The sequence below is a fragment of the Anser brachyrhynchus genome (assembly GCF_964034855.1).
Source record: "Anser brachyrhynchus genome assembly, chromosome: 33".
Lineage (NCBI taxonomy): Eukaryota > Metazoa > Chordata > Aves > Anseriformes > Anatidae > Anser > Anser brachyrhynchus.
Window position 1 is genome coordinate 113,303 of NC_137726.1, and position 14,642 is coordinate 127,944.

General features: G+C 38.5%; 1 protein-coding gene across 3 annotated transcripts; it reads left to right on the forward strand.

Moving 5' to 3' along the window:
• The first annotated feature begins 941 nt into the window (after nt 1-941).
• LOC308184463 (butyrophilin subfamily 2 member A1-like) lies at nt 942-13,032 on the forward strand. 3 transcript variants are annotated; one of them, XM_080571572.1, is made up of 13 exons: nt 942-1,300; nt 1,976-2,127; nt 3,384-3,734; nt 4,875-5,159; nt 6,546-6,644; nt 7,040-7,066; nt 8,105-8,131; nt 8,745-8,771; nt 9,230-9,256; nt 10,075-10,101; nt 10,375-10,395; nt 10,667-10,693; nt 11,220-13,032. In XM_080571572.1, the coding sequence occupies exons 2-13, from the start codon at nt 2,049-2,051 to the stop codon at nt 11,759-11,761; spliced, it is 1,539 nt and encodes a 512-aa protein (XP_080427698.1). In that variant the 5' UTR covers nt 942-1,300; nt 1,976-2,048; the 3' UTR covers nt 11,762-13,032. The 3 variants fall into 3 exon arrangements, with proteins under 3 accessions (XP_080427698.1, XP_080427700.1, XP_080427699.1); XM_080571573.1 differs by lacking the exon at nt 942-1,300 and adding an exon at nt 1,336-1,754; XM_080571574.1 differs by lacking the exon at nt 6,546-6,644 and having other exon boundaries at nt 943-1,300.
• Nucleotides 13,033-14,642: the final 1,610 nt, after the last annotated feature.

Here is a 14,642-nt window from a genome sequence, read left to right on the forward strand (position 1 = left end):
TATAGAGTAAAATCCAGCCTAAGTGAAGATGATATTTCTGCACCTTCTATAAAATGTGCCAGAGGAGGTTCCTAGGGTGTTCTTTTAATTGTTTTAATTTAATTTCCCCAGAAAGCATTTCATCTAACAAAAGAACTTCAGCTATGCAGTTACTGCAGAGAAATTGATTCTGAATGTAGCCCTACTCAAATTAATTCCGTTGGTATAGTACAAATCTGTGTCTTTCTTTTGAGAAATAAGCAACTCTTTTTTCACAAACCTTACAGAAACTTTGTGTCTTTGAGAAACTCCATTGCTTAATCAAATTTGGTTAGAAACAATTGTGTTTCTAGCTTCAAAAATCAGAACGATGAAGGAGATTGGCACACTTTGCCCTCATAAACTTGGTTTCCAGAGTCATGTTTTTGTTTAAAGAAATAATAATGATAAATAATAATACTACTAATAATATATAAATAATAATATAAAATAACAATAATAAAATCTGGATAAAAGTTAATAAGCTATTTGGCTGACATTTTCAGTCAACAGTAGTTCTTATATTTCCATGATGGAAAACAGGAAATATGAAAAGAAGCTTCCCCCCAAAAAAACAAAATGAAACAAAACAAAACACCTCTCTATTCTACTGCCACACATAGCAGTTCTAGGACATCCATTTTTCAGGAATCTTCTATATAATCTGGATATAGAAAGAGAGAAAGCAGTCTCCTCCTGAGAGCACTAAATCCTTGTTGACAGGATGACCAACGGTCAGGAAAGCTGAAGTATAAAAATGAGAAGAAAGTTCAACTGAAATTGTTAAATTGTTTCCTGATCTTGAACAGGACACAAGAAGATCTGTATGAGAAAAAATGATAGAATCATAGTATCATAATACTACCAAGATACAGGTATGTCTCCAAACAGAGGGCAATTCTTAAACATGTGCTGAAAAGGAAAGGGAAGGGAAGGGAAGGGAAGGGAAAACACAATGTACTAACTTGTTCATTACATACTTCTAAGTCTTATTGCTAAATGCTGGTTGGTAAGAGAATCAATTTGCACAGGAGCGCAAGGAGGAATATCCCCACCTTGTTCCACTTAGCAGTATAGAGATCAGCTGGGAAGCATGAAGCTATTTTGGTGTTTCAGCATGAATTTTGACATTTAACTTTTCCCCAGTCAGGCTGGTCAAGCCCCTCTAGCCCTATTGGATGTTGAAAATGCAATCACAAGTTTCAGTGGTAATAAAGATATGAGGACAAAGGTTCACTGCAACCAACCCCCCTACAGAAGTCTTAAGGTTCTTACTATTCAGGTAAGAGATTATATTTTCACTAAATCCATAAAGAAAAATCCCCTGCATCTACAATGATACTTGAATTAACTGTTGTGGATTTAACAGGTTGCACTGACAGGAATGAACCTGCCTGGTATAGCATGCTGTAAGCATGCTGAGTATGGATTAGTTCAATGGTGACTTAGAAAATCAAGATCTTTGGAGGAAGCTGGAAAAAGCCACATGTATTAAATCAGAAGTTTCTCTTTAAAATGCTGATGGAATTCAACAGGGAGATTAGTATAGTAACATTTTTTTTTCCCTAGGAATTTATCCACAGGGGTAGTTTTGTTTTGTTTTTCATTAAGAAAGAGAGAATAAAAAAAAGAGCAGTTTGCTAGTATCAAAAGACAAAATGAAATACTTTTAACACCTAACTGAAAGGAAGAAAAAAATATGTTGGTGAAGGTAATAGAGTTTCTGGAAGACAAAGGTAAGTATGGACAGCTGAACAGAGCAGGCAAGGAGTATATTTCTTTTGCACCATTTAGTGTAGGTAGTTAAATTTAACAGGCTGATGTCTAAAGCAAAGATGCCCTGCAATCCTCTTTGCCTTTGACATCATCCAGTGCATTGTCTGAATCTTTATTCATGTATTTTCCTATTGTGTTACATCTGCATTTATGCTTGTTATTTTGCATTGAACATGTGAAGAGACCAAAGGAGTCACACAGGAGTTTCATCTGGAAGCTTTACTTTTGGTCCTGTTGATGATTAGGAAACCAGCATGATGATGGGTTCCACCCTTCAGTGGTTGACAGCTATTCATATACTGACTTTTCAACACATATCATGCCTAATTACAGGTAAGAATAGTTCAACTTCAAATATATTTAATCAAACAGCTTAATTATTTCCTCAGTTCACAGAACTGTAAAAGTAAAAAATAATAGGTCTGTCTCTTCTATTTCCTTTTAACTTGGATGACATCAGAGACTTGAAACACACAAGTATGACCCTGGTACAGTCTGGTTTGTGTTAAGGTTGAGACCTTAAGGTCTGAGACCTCTGTGTAGGCTGGAAGACAAGATCAGGCAGAAGGAGACTCATAACCCTCAAGACAGGTGAATGGAGGCCAGGTGGGATGTTCCAGGGTAATTCAGTACTAGAAAACCAGGTGTAGCCAAATAAATTATGCCCAAGATTTTCAGTTTAGCTCATAGATTTATCTGCTTATGCTTAGTTCTCAACAAGCAGGTGTTTGCATGCAAGCTCAGCATCTAGGGCACAATTCATTGCCCATTGCAATGGAATCTAAAAAAAAAGTTTCCTGTTTCTTTCCTTTTCCTCCCTTTCAAAGATATATTTTTTTTCTTGTGTGAGATTCATCTTTTATATTTTTAGACATATGAAAATTGCACATCTAAGTTCACTATAGTGACCCTAGAATTTGACATTCAAAGAAAATATCCAGACCAAAGAGCCACTGGTCTTTCAATGAAGTCTGTGATTATCTGATCTCTGAAGTCGCCTGTTTCTGCCCATTCATTTCAAAGGGAACTTACAAGTCATAGAAGACTTAAATTATCACACATGTTTCAGGTGCCAACATAGAAATGTACAGCATCATTCTAGGCACTTTGTCTCTCCTGTAGCTACTGCTTCACGTGAGTGAAGATCTGTTGCAGGTCACATCTGCCAGCACCATAGCACCATGTGAATGTGTTAGACACCCTATGACACTTCAAATTACACAAGGTACCATAGTCTGGGCGAATGAATCCCACCTTTGTATTTCTTTTAAATAGATCTTGCATCCTGTATTACTTTTTACAGTCTTCTCTTTTTTTTTTCAGTTTTCACCTTTTTTCCCATGACTTCTCGATAGCCATGACTTAATGGCCATGAACTTACTTAAGCTCATGTTCAAAGTACTGAAACTCTATGAGCCTCAGATGATATGAACATTATTCATCTAAGTTCTCTGCCACATTATTTTTTATTTTTCTTCTGGATTCCTCTCCTGTTGATAGCGATATTATTTCTATTCATTGTCTGATGTACTTCCATGTAAAATGTGATATGGACAAACAAAAACAGCTGCTATTTTCTCTCTACACAGATCAATTTATTAGCTATCCTCCTAATAGTTCCGTCATTGGAGTCATCGGAGAAGGAGTGGTTCTGCCTTGCTATGTGGTAGCAGATAACATTCCTGAGATATTCTCTGTCCAGTGGATATTTAATGAACAGTCTCAAAAAATACCTGTGAGCACATATGATGGAAAAACTCAAAAGGAAAAGCAAGATGAGAAATATCAAGGCAGAACAGAATTCTTTCATAGTGAATTTGGGGCTGGAAACATGTCTCTGCTCTTGAAGAACATCAGGAGTTCTGACAAAGGATCATATACTTGCGTGGTCTCTTTCAATGATGAGTACCATGATGCGTTGATTGAACTGAAGGTAGCAGGTCAGTGGCAATTCTATCTCTCATTTTATTCAAAGATGAAGCACTGAACAGAGACATATATATCCATCACTGAATGAGGGAAATATAATTTTAATGTAATTTGACTGATGAACTGTCCTCATGTAAGAATGTGTTTGATTTAACTTTCTCTCAATTAATGCCTACATCAGATTATTTGAGGTAAGATTTAGCTCCAGCTTGAGATACCTGCATTTAGGTAGCCAAACACTTGCATCTGTATGTGACTTGGGAGTACAACCTCCCTTCACACTCAATGGAAGCCTAGAGTTCAGGGAACTCTGCAGTTATCCAGATAAATTCAAGTTTCTAGCATGTAGTTGACCATTTATGATCTTATTGCCCAGGCTCTCTCTATGGTCTGTATAATCAATTGGTTCCATCCCAATATCTCACTGCTTCCCTTGCTGTTTGCACACAGCAGGAAAACAAAGTAGTGGGTAAGTCTTCACTGCTCATATTTCCATTTCAGTACATTAATAGACATCATCTTCACTGGTAGCTTCAGTTAATGTGGTTTGCTTCGAACTGGACACATTTCTCCTTGTTACACAGGAGCCAATTTCTACTAAATAGCAGTAGTGGCATTTCACATTGCAGCCAAATTTTTCAGAAGATGTCTTCTTAGCTCATTCTAGATGAAACAAAGGTTTAACATCTAAGTAACACTGCATGTTAGTCATCTGAGTTCCTGATTATAAACAATATGACTTTATTTATTTATTTATTTATTTTTCACTGCAGACTTCATCAGTACTATGTCAGTAGAATTTTATTTGAAATAAATAGCTTAATCCTCTAATACGTTCCACTGGCAACGTCATTCAGGAATAGCAGTCCCTAGCTAGCCCTCTCTACCATAATCTCCACTAAGTTATTCCTTATTCTTAATCTGAAAGTCACTGAATTGCTAACCGTGATGAAAGTAACTTCCGGGCCCAAGTTTCTGTCAAAGTTCAAATTCAGAAAAGTCTTTCCATGTGCTTCCATACAAATATATATATATATATATATACACACACACGTATGTAAGTGTTGAATGTGAGTGATGTCCTTATAAAACAGACAATTTCCCATTCTTGGTAGTGTTTGAAATAGAGAATACTTACGTTTTTTCCTTAGCTAAAGGTGGTGTGCCTTCCATTTCCATGAGAAGTTACATGAAACAGAGCATTGGCCTCACCTGCCATGCAGATGGATGGTTTCCTAAACCTGAGGTGATTTGGCTGGATGGCCAAGGACAGGTCCGGAAGGAACAATCGTCCACAAAGGTGATGATGATGCCTTCAGGCCTTTACAGAGTCATAACTTCCATGAAGCTAAAGCCTGGATCTGACATGGAAGTCTCCTGCAGGATAGTCAATAATCTGCTAAAGACAACGAGTGAGTCCAGAATTCTGATTTCAGGTGAGTGAGCGCAATAGTCACCTGCTTGTAAGATTAAAAAGACAGACAAAATGATATAGGTCCCATTTTTATGTTGTGAGCTAACCCAAAAGTGTAATCCTAGAATGAGTACTGGAAGAAGTTCATGAGACCTGCAGTCTTCCTACACCTTTATTTCTAGTTTATTGCACAACCATTAACCGCACACAATAAATCATTTTCTTCTTCAAAGAAGGGCCCAGATACTTTCTATATTCCCTTCTTCAGATTTAGGGAAGTCAACTACTGGAGCTGAATTAAAATTAATTAAAAATCCAACTGTATGCACATTTGAAAAAGAAGCATTTCCTTAGCTACGACTGAACATTCCACAAGATTTTATTATCCAGAAATATGTTACCTGGCAATTTAACAAGGTGTGTACATGTGGGTTTCACAGCCCATAGCTGGAAAATAATAAAATAAAATAAAATAAAATAAAATAAAATAAATAATTAAAAGGTACAGTCAGAAGTATTAATGTGATAGTTTCAACACCTCACAAATATTTTTATTCTATGTGTTTATCTTTGCTGTTTTAAACATGTACATTAATCATTATAGGGTGGATATAATATCATGCTTCCCTGTACTCTGTAGCACTTAATACATCTCTTTTTCCTGGGTATATAGACAGGCATCAGGTAGTCTCAAGCAAGTTTCATAGGGCTGGACCCCCAAAAGAACTTCACCACCACAAAGCCAATGTGTAGGCTGGAAAGGGAACTAGAGTGAAGTGTAGTGCTCTTGAAGAAGTATGTGAGTAAACTCCCTCACATGATGGCATTAAGAAATCCTATAAAGCTGAATGTGGAGATATCTGTAATGAGACAATAAAATCAACATAATAGAGAATTGTCTTAAATATTACTCTTCCAGACTTATGCATCTTAGTTTGCAGGATGGGTCAGATATTAATTTCACAAATATATCCAGAGTGAATGTGCCTCTCTTGCCCAGGGGTGATGGTTTCTTCCTTCTTTCCATCACCTGCTTTATACTCAGTTTATTATGAAGTGCAACACACGTGGAAAAAAAATAAAACAGAAAATGAGAGACAGTATAACTGTTTTTCTTGTCTTTCTTGTCTTTCATGAATTGTGAAAACCAGTCTACCTATCTCAGATATCTCCTCCATACGTTCAAATCTGGTACCCACAGAAAGAATATCCCCAATTTACTTCTGAGGGAGAGTTTGAATTTGAATTTGATTCTTTCTGAATGTTGTTCTTCAGCAACATTACCAGGAAAATTCAAGCAAAATACAAATTCATCATCTCCTCAGATGTATTGGCTACATCCTGAGTTACAAATATCTTTATATTTTACTCATTAATATAATACAACTCCTTTTGGTCATTTTTACAGAGATTTTCTTTCCCTCAATTTCAAAATGGCTGATTGTCTACCTGGTAATTTTATGTTTTATCACGGTCCTAATCTCCACTGTATTTTGTAAACTGAGAAGTAAGTATTTCTTCATATGTTTTCTCAGTCAATGTATAGAAATATCACAACAGTTCATATTGAAATCTATGATTGTAATAAAAGCACACAATCAAAATCACCAGTGATTATTCAATGACTGTATTCAGGAAATGGAACAAAAAAGGTGTGGGAAAGCACATGGGCTTAACAAGGAGGAATGCAAATTGTATGTCCTTAGGTCAGACAGTGTCAGGTCTGACAAGAATAGCTCTGTGTACTAAACTACTTGTGGGCCCCTTTCTGTAATTATTGGGGACATAAATCCAGAGAGTTACCGACAACATGAGAGACAAAACAGGGAACTGTTTACCCTCACTATTACTCTACAAAAATCGTAGAATTTTGTTTATTTATTTGTTTGTTTTGTTAACCAGGTAACCACAAGAAAACAATTAAAGCAGGTAAGAAATAAAGATGATGATTATGACAATTATGATACTTTGTACAGTGTACGTGTTATTAGAACTTAACTAGCAGAAATATTAATGGACTAATTAGAAATCCTAGCTGTAGCCAACTGTTTTATAGCTTTCCAGCTTACCTTTGCACCACACTGCAATAATACCCTGCACGAGCTTTTTCATCTGTGCTTTATAAACAGTCTGCTTCAACAGAGCTGACTGGCATTCCCTGCCATCTCATTCATATCCAAGATTCCTGTTTAATCATTCAAGAGTTAATTAAGGGATCAGAATCATTCCTCCACGTCTTTAAAAGATTAAACAAACAAACAAACAAAACTAAACTAAATAACGAACCCAAAACTAACAGCAATTCAAGGATCCAAACCAAGGCCTTCCAGAAGACTTTACATGCAAGAAGCAAGTTTTCTTTGACTATGTGTAGTTGGTGTTCATGAGCTATATCTATACTTAAAAATATACTTGAGTATCCACAGTCAAACTACCTGCTGGCAATAGCCCTAGGCTCATGCTGTCACACAGAAAAAAACTGCTTATTGTTTGGGAGAGAACTAATAGACTCATGCCATAAACATACCAGGGTCTATTCTAAAAAATGGATTGAATGAACAATTTTATCCTGAGGTACTTGTGGTCCTGCTCCCTGACATAGTTGGCAATTGAGGCTAGACATACCCACTGGATCAGAAAATATTTATTCCCGGTCTATGAACCTTAATTGGGCTGCAGTTGTGACAAACGACACCTAGGAAGGACCGAGTGTCTCAAGATGCTATCTTATTTGTTGTTGAACTCCATTAGAAATGAAGCATGCCTTGGTTAAAAAAAACAAACAAACAAACAAACAAAAAAAAGAGTTCTCTGGAAGAACAAGAAGCCTTGGGAAATTTGTTAGGTTAAACTAAATTCAAGTTTGAACCTCAGTTAGTTCTGTTCACACATAAATTTCACTGTTGTAGGATAAGTGAGGTTTACATGAATAACTAGCATTATGATCATATTTCTTTTGTTTTTCAGTAAAAATGAAGACAAAGATGGAAGAAGGTAAAACCTCTTTGCTTTTGAAATGATGTTAGGCTGTTACGAAGTCTGAAAGACATAAATTCAGGGAAACAATATTTGAATGCATGTTGATTTTCAAAACAGTAGTTGTGGAGTAGCAGCCCTTTTCAATGTTATATCCAATTTTAATGTTTCAATGGATATCCACTGGGAGCATATACTCACCTACAGGAGACCAGAGCTCTTTTAGAGAGACATCTATATGCCACTTAGGATACCTCAGGGCATCTCAAATATACTACGTGCTTATGCATCTGAATACCCCTCTTAAACTAGTCAATTAAGGCATAAGCTAAACAGGTTTTGAAGGAAGACATCTACTAGCAGCACAAATATGTCTTGTTTCCACCCTGTTTAAAAAAATGAGTTATCTGAATAAAATAAGGTTAAAATTTAGTGATACATTCATGGGTTATATTGTTGGATTCCCTCTGGCCTTACACCTAATTAAAGAAGCTGACAGTGCAATGAAAGCAGCCAAGCTTTAAGGATACACATACTATATGGTTTTACAGTTTGTGTATTTATATTGTTGAGTTCATTAAGCCACTCTGTCACAGAGATTACACTCATATCTGTGTACTGTCTTTTCTAGAAAATGAACAACTGAAGTCAATGTTAGGTAAGATTTTTTTGTTGTTGTTGTTGTTCATTGCATATAAAACCTATGTATTGAAGACATGTCTGTTGGGGGGGGGTTCTGTTTCTTTTTTTGTTTGTTGGTTGATTTTGGTCTGATTATTGGGCTTGATAGCACTCTTTAATGTGCTTATGCATTTAAAATTAGACACAAGACTCAACAGAAATGGATTATTTTCATGTGAAAATCTCCAGGCACAATCTGACACGTTTACTTTTTTTTTTTTTTTTTTAGAAAATAAATGTTGTGTGCTAATCTGTGAAATACTTGAAAAGAAAGTGTGTTTTTCACAGAAGTGACACAAGTTTAAAGTGAACCTTTATGGAAAGTCCGTATATATAAAGTATAAAAGTTCGCTTAGTAACTTTTAACTTCCAGCTTACCTCCAATAACTACTCCATCTCTGTTATTTCTTTCATTCTATGTGCTGAACTGTTTAGAACAAGAGAAAGCCACAAATCGAAGAGGTAAATCTCATTTTCTTAAAAAAAATCATTGGGAATGGATGCAGTCAAGCCACAATGAAATAAGCTGCTTTATATAGTTAGCTTGGTTTTAGTCTGAATAGTTTCTCAGAAATGTTTTCAGAGGTGCTTACTTGGCAAAAGGACAGATGATATTTACCTCTCTACCTCTATGTGCAGGAACTGTTGCACCAGTGCTATTGCTCTGCTCATGGTCCACTTACCTCCCTTTAAGGTTATTTCTCTTCCCTATGGTTTCGCTTGGAAACAACTACAAATTTCTGTTCAGCTTTCTTATTCTATCCTTCCCCTCTTCTCATGTTATGGGAGGAAAAAAAAAAGAAAAGTAATTACTTGTACCCTGCAAATCCCCTGGAGAGGGACTTTTTATCAGGGAATGTAGTGACTGGACAAGAATTAATGGTTTTAAACTAAAAGAGGTTTAGATTAGATGTTAGGAAGAAATTATTTCCTGTAAGGGTGGTTAGGCACTGGAAGAGGTTGCCCAGAGAAGTTGTGGGTTCCCTATCCCTGGAAGTGTTTAAGACTGGGTTGGATGCAGCTTTGAGCAACCTGTTCTAGTGGGAGGTGTCCCTGCCCACGGCAGGGGGGTTGTAGTTAGATGATCTTTCAGGTCTCTTCCAACTTAAACCATTCAGTGATTCTGTGATTCTAAGTTTAGTGACAGAAGTCTCCCATGTAATTATATGCACTGTTCCCAGAATGAACAGCTGGGGATATAACTCTACTGTCTTTCTTACAAACATTTGCTGTTGTTTCCTTGATTTTTTACCTCAGTCATTTATGCTCTTCTCTTTTAGCAAAATCAAAACTCAAAGACCGCTTTGGTAAGGCAACACATCTTATATAAACGTTATATTCCTGTCAAGCTTAGAAACAATAATCCAAGTCTTCAGGTGAGTGTGTCTATGTCATCCCTGAATGTGAAGCTGAAAAAATACCACCGACACTGGTATTGAAATAACATGAATAAAAATGTTTCTCACCAGGTTTCAGAATTCTTTCCTTTTCCATATTTTGGTGTTGTCCTATTTAGTAAAACTATTGTGAAAAGGGAAAAAGAAAAAATTGTTAGTGACAGGAATATCTTTCCCTTCCAGGTCAACTGAAAGCTGAGCTGGGTAAGTCACTAAAAACTACTAATAAGCAGAAGAATTTGCTCTCACAGAGGTGCTAAAAACATTGCTTTTTGGCTTGGCACTGGCCAGCAGTGGGTCCCTTTTGGAGCTGCCTAAAACTGTCTCTTATCTAACATGGGGTAGCTTCTGGACTCTTCTCATAGAAGCCAACCCTGCAGCCCCCCACTACCAAAACCTTGCTATGTAAACCCAATACAAGTATCTAACTGCCTAATAGGATGTTACAACCCTACTGTTTCTTTCCATTCTGCAGATTTCTGGGAAGCCCGGAGCCATGCAGGTAATTTAACAGGAAAAAGGGTGTGAAAATTGTGTTTCCATCTGTCCAAGTTACCCTGAAATGAAAATGTCATGACTTTAGAGACTGGTAGGTTGAGCTGGAGTCACTGGGACATGCCATCACCTGGATTGGTTAAAAGGAAATGAGGCTAGGATGGGGCAGTTGGGAAGACAGAGAAAAGGAGTTGCAGAGAAGTGTCAAAGTAAAAGGCTGCGTGTGGACACCATTCCAGAAAGGATTCATGGCCACATGGAAAAGAGAAAGCAAGAAATTTATTGTGAAGTGAGTGAAGAGAGAGAGAGTCGCCTGGATTTACACCCCGAGAGAGTACATGGCTATGAGAGCTTGAAAGGTGCCTGTTGGTTCCTCAGTGACTGTTGCATGCCCTGTTTGGGGGAATGTTTCAATTCTTTGTTGAATCACACCAGGACTGCTCAGACCCTCAAAGGCTTCAACCCATAGTCCCCTACAGAGACAGGTCCCTGAGTGGCTCTGCTCATTGGATTCTTCTTGTTTTCTCCTCCAGTTTTCATTGCTGTGAATCCTGACTGCCGAGTCCTAGAGCTCCCAGTGCCGGGGGCTCCAAAAGTTGAGGACACCTCATCTGAGCCTGCTGGCCTGAACAGTCCCTCCACAGTCCCTGTCCTGGTGGGGAAGGAAGGGTTTGCATCTGGGAAACACTACTGGGAGGTGGAGGTGGGCCAGCAGCAGGACTGGGTGCTGGGGGTTGTGAGGGAGAAAGAGGGGCAAGAGGAGGAAGGGACAATTGCTGGTGAGGACTTCTGGGCTCTGCACAGATCCCAGGGAGAGTTATTCTCTAGCAAGGGAAACAGAAAGATTGAGAAGAAGGATATGAGTTGCACTGTGATTGGTGTGCTTCTGGACTTGGAGGAAGCACAAGTCAAATTTTATGAAGCAGAGCAGATGAATGTCATAGTGAAAATCCCTATAAGCCTTGGAAAGGAACATGCAGAAAGGTTTTACCCATTTTTACCTAAAAGAGAAGAAGGGGTAGTCACACCTGTTATCCACCCAGTCTTAATCCCTGTCCCTTTGGAGACACTGTAGAAGGAAAATTTGAATCAAATGGCTTGTAGAGTCAAGGTTCTCTTTCAGTGTGTCAGGGTGGACTAGAGGAGAGACAGCAATGTCTTAGGACATCAGTAATTATCAAATCCAGAGAGTAGTACTGTGGAACAAAACAGGAAAACCTGAAAAGAAAAAAATAAATAAAAAAGAGTAAGTAATGAGACAAAAATGCAGTGTCTAAGAGTAGAGAAAAAAAGTGAAGTTTGAAGCAAAGTATCTTTTAATATTATTTATTCTCAACTAAGAGAACATGAAAAGCCTGTAATGACTACGTTTTGGTGGAGCATATGTCAAGGCTTTGTTTAAATTACAAGGCATGCATAAAGAATCATAGAAAAATGCACTGTGGTAAGTCCAGTACAAAGAAAAAAAAATCCTTAGTTTTTCTTTCTGAATGTTGTAAGAAAAATGGGTATGAAGAAAAGCAAAGTTTGAAGTATAAAAGAAACACCAGAAATGTTGGATTATTCAGTTAATCCATTTAAATGAGTGTGATTATTAGAGGATTATTGCCTCCTGCACTTGTAGAGGCCCTGTTATTTTCTCTGTCATTTCTTGATCTGGGACTTGGTTGGGTGACAAGGATTTTTTTTTTTTTAATTATTATTATTATTTTCCATATCAATGTGTTTTTACTCCTCATCCATGCAAGCTTGAGCATTTGTGACAACTGGATGGTGATAACAATGCCCTAGCCAGTAGCTGCCTCACCAAAGACAGATTATCCACTGTTACTAGTGCAGTTAAAAAAGGAGTTAGGGTTCCCCCATCTAAGCTCTTAGATTTCTGCATTTCTCTTCTACATGCAGTGTTTGCCAGTTTCTCCAAGCTCCTGAAAGTGCAATGTAACTGTTCATTAGTCAGCTGGTAATGAAAAATTACATTACATCACTAGGTTTTATATTGTTTTATTTGTTTATTTCTTTATCTTAGCCTATGAATTTTCTAACTTCTGCCCTTCCAATTCCTATGTACTGCTTGCGGAGAGTGTGATGCTTAGCTGCCTACCACAACATGCATACAACTTGTTCTGAAAGAAATCACAATGCTTTATTGGAGCTTTACCTTTGACACATAATGTCCAGCAGTTTTAGAGATCTGATGAGTCAAAAGGGATGAAATTAATTATCCGTAGAAGAAATCTACCAAAAGAATGGACAAAAAGCATGGGATTAAATGCCTGAAGGTCTTATGGAACATGGAAATATTGCACTAAACCTTAAGAATATATTATATGTAAACTGATCTCTGTACTATCTCCATTTGTTTTTTATTTGATTTAATCTTTTTTCACCTTTTTGGTTTCATTTTGGTGGGATGAGGGGTGTCACATTAAAAGGACACTTATCAGAGTCCAGTATTTGCCTGTTTCAGAGCCCTGCTAAGAGCTTTCACTGAGACAGTCTCAGAAAGACAAAAGTATTTGCAGTCCAATATTTGCTAAGGACTTTCACTGAGGCAGTTACACAAAGTTGAAACCTCTTCTAGGTATCCATTGAATCCATGTCACTCCAAGTTAGAGACAAGGATATAATGGAGAACAGTGTCAGATGCTTTGCAGTTGCTCTTCCCCTATCCACCAATGCTGTAACCCCATGGTAGAAGGCCACCAGATTTGTCAGGCATGATCGGCCCTTAATGGAGCCACGTGGGCTGTCACCAACCACCTCCTTATTTCCCATATGCCTCAGCATAGTTTCCAGGATTATCTGCTTCATCATCTTGCCAGGCACAGAGGTGAGACTGAAGGGCCTGTAGTTCCCCAGGTCTTCCTTTTTTGCCTTTTTAAAAATGGGGGTTATATTTCCACTCTTCCAGTCAATGGGAACTTCACTGCACTGCCACAACATCTCAAACATGATGGACAGAAGTTTAGCAACCACATCTGCCAGTTCCCTCAGGACCCGTAGATGCATCTCATCAGGTCTCCATGGACTAGTGCAGGTTCAGGTTCTTTAGATGGTGTCAGACCTGATCTTCTCCTACACTGGGCAGTTCTTTTTTCTCACAATCCCTGCCTTTGCCTTCTGGGGCCCAGGACACATGTCTTGAGCTCTTTTCAGTGAGGACTGAGGCAAAATTAAGTATCTCAGCCTTCTGCATATCTCAGGTGACCAGGTCTCCTGTTTCCTTCCAGACAGGGCCCATGAATTCCCTAGTCTTCTGTCACTGATGTACCTATAGAACCCTTCTTGTAGCGGTTGATGTCCCTGGACAAATTTAATTCTATGAATGCTTTGGCTTTCCTAACCTGATCCATGGCTGCTCGGACAGTGCTGCTGTATCCCTCCCAGGTTATCCGTCCTTGCTCCTACTTGTTCACCCATGCAGGCCTCCTGGTGTTTTTGCCTGACTTCCTCTTTGCTGGGATGCATTGCTCCTGAGCTTGGGGGAAGTGATCCTTGAACATTAAGCAACTTTCTTGGGCCCCTCTTCCCTCCAGGGATTTGTCCCATGGCACTCTACCAGCCAGACCCCTGAAGAGGGCAAAGTCTGCTCTCCCAAAATCCAGGGTAGCAAGACTGTTGTGCTCCCTCCTCACTCCCCTCTGGATCCTAAACCGCACCATTTCATGGTCACTGCAGCCAAGGCTGCTCTTGAGCTTCACGTGCCCCGCCAGCCCCTCCTTGTTGGTGAGAATGAGATCCAGCACAGCATCTCTCTTCATTGGCTCCTCTATCACTGGGAAAAGGAAGTTAAGCTTTCTGTCAGCTCCTCATCTGTCCCCAGGCAGAGAGCTCCATACACTCCAGCTGCTCATTGACATAGAGGGCATTGCCATCTCCCCTGCCTGTCCTCCTAAAGTGCCTGTATCCTTCTATTCCATCACTCCAGTCCTGGAAGCCACCCACCACGTCTT

Bases quoted from the DNA above. Each gene is read 5' to 3' on its own strand.
- LOC308184463 (XM_080571572.1), top strand. From the start codon at position 2,049: ATGATGATGGGTTCCACCCTTCAGTGGTTGACAGCTATTCATATACTG. The intron at 5,160-6,545 runs GTGAGTGAGCGC...TCATTTTTACAG, and splicing joins GTCCAGAATTCTGATTTCAG to AGATTTTCTTTCCCTCAATT. The intron at 10,102-10,374 runs GTAAGGCAACAC...TTTCCCTTCCAG, and splicing joins AAAACTCAAAGACCGCTTTG to GTCAACTGAAAGCTGAGCTG.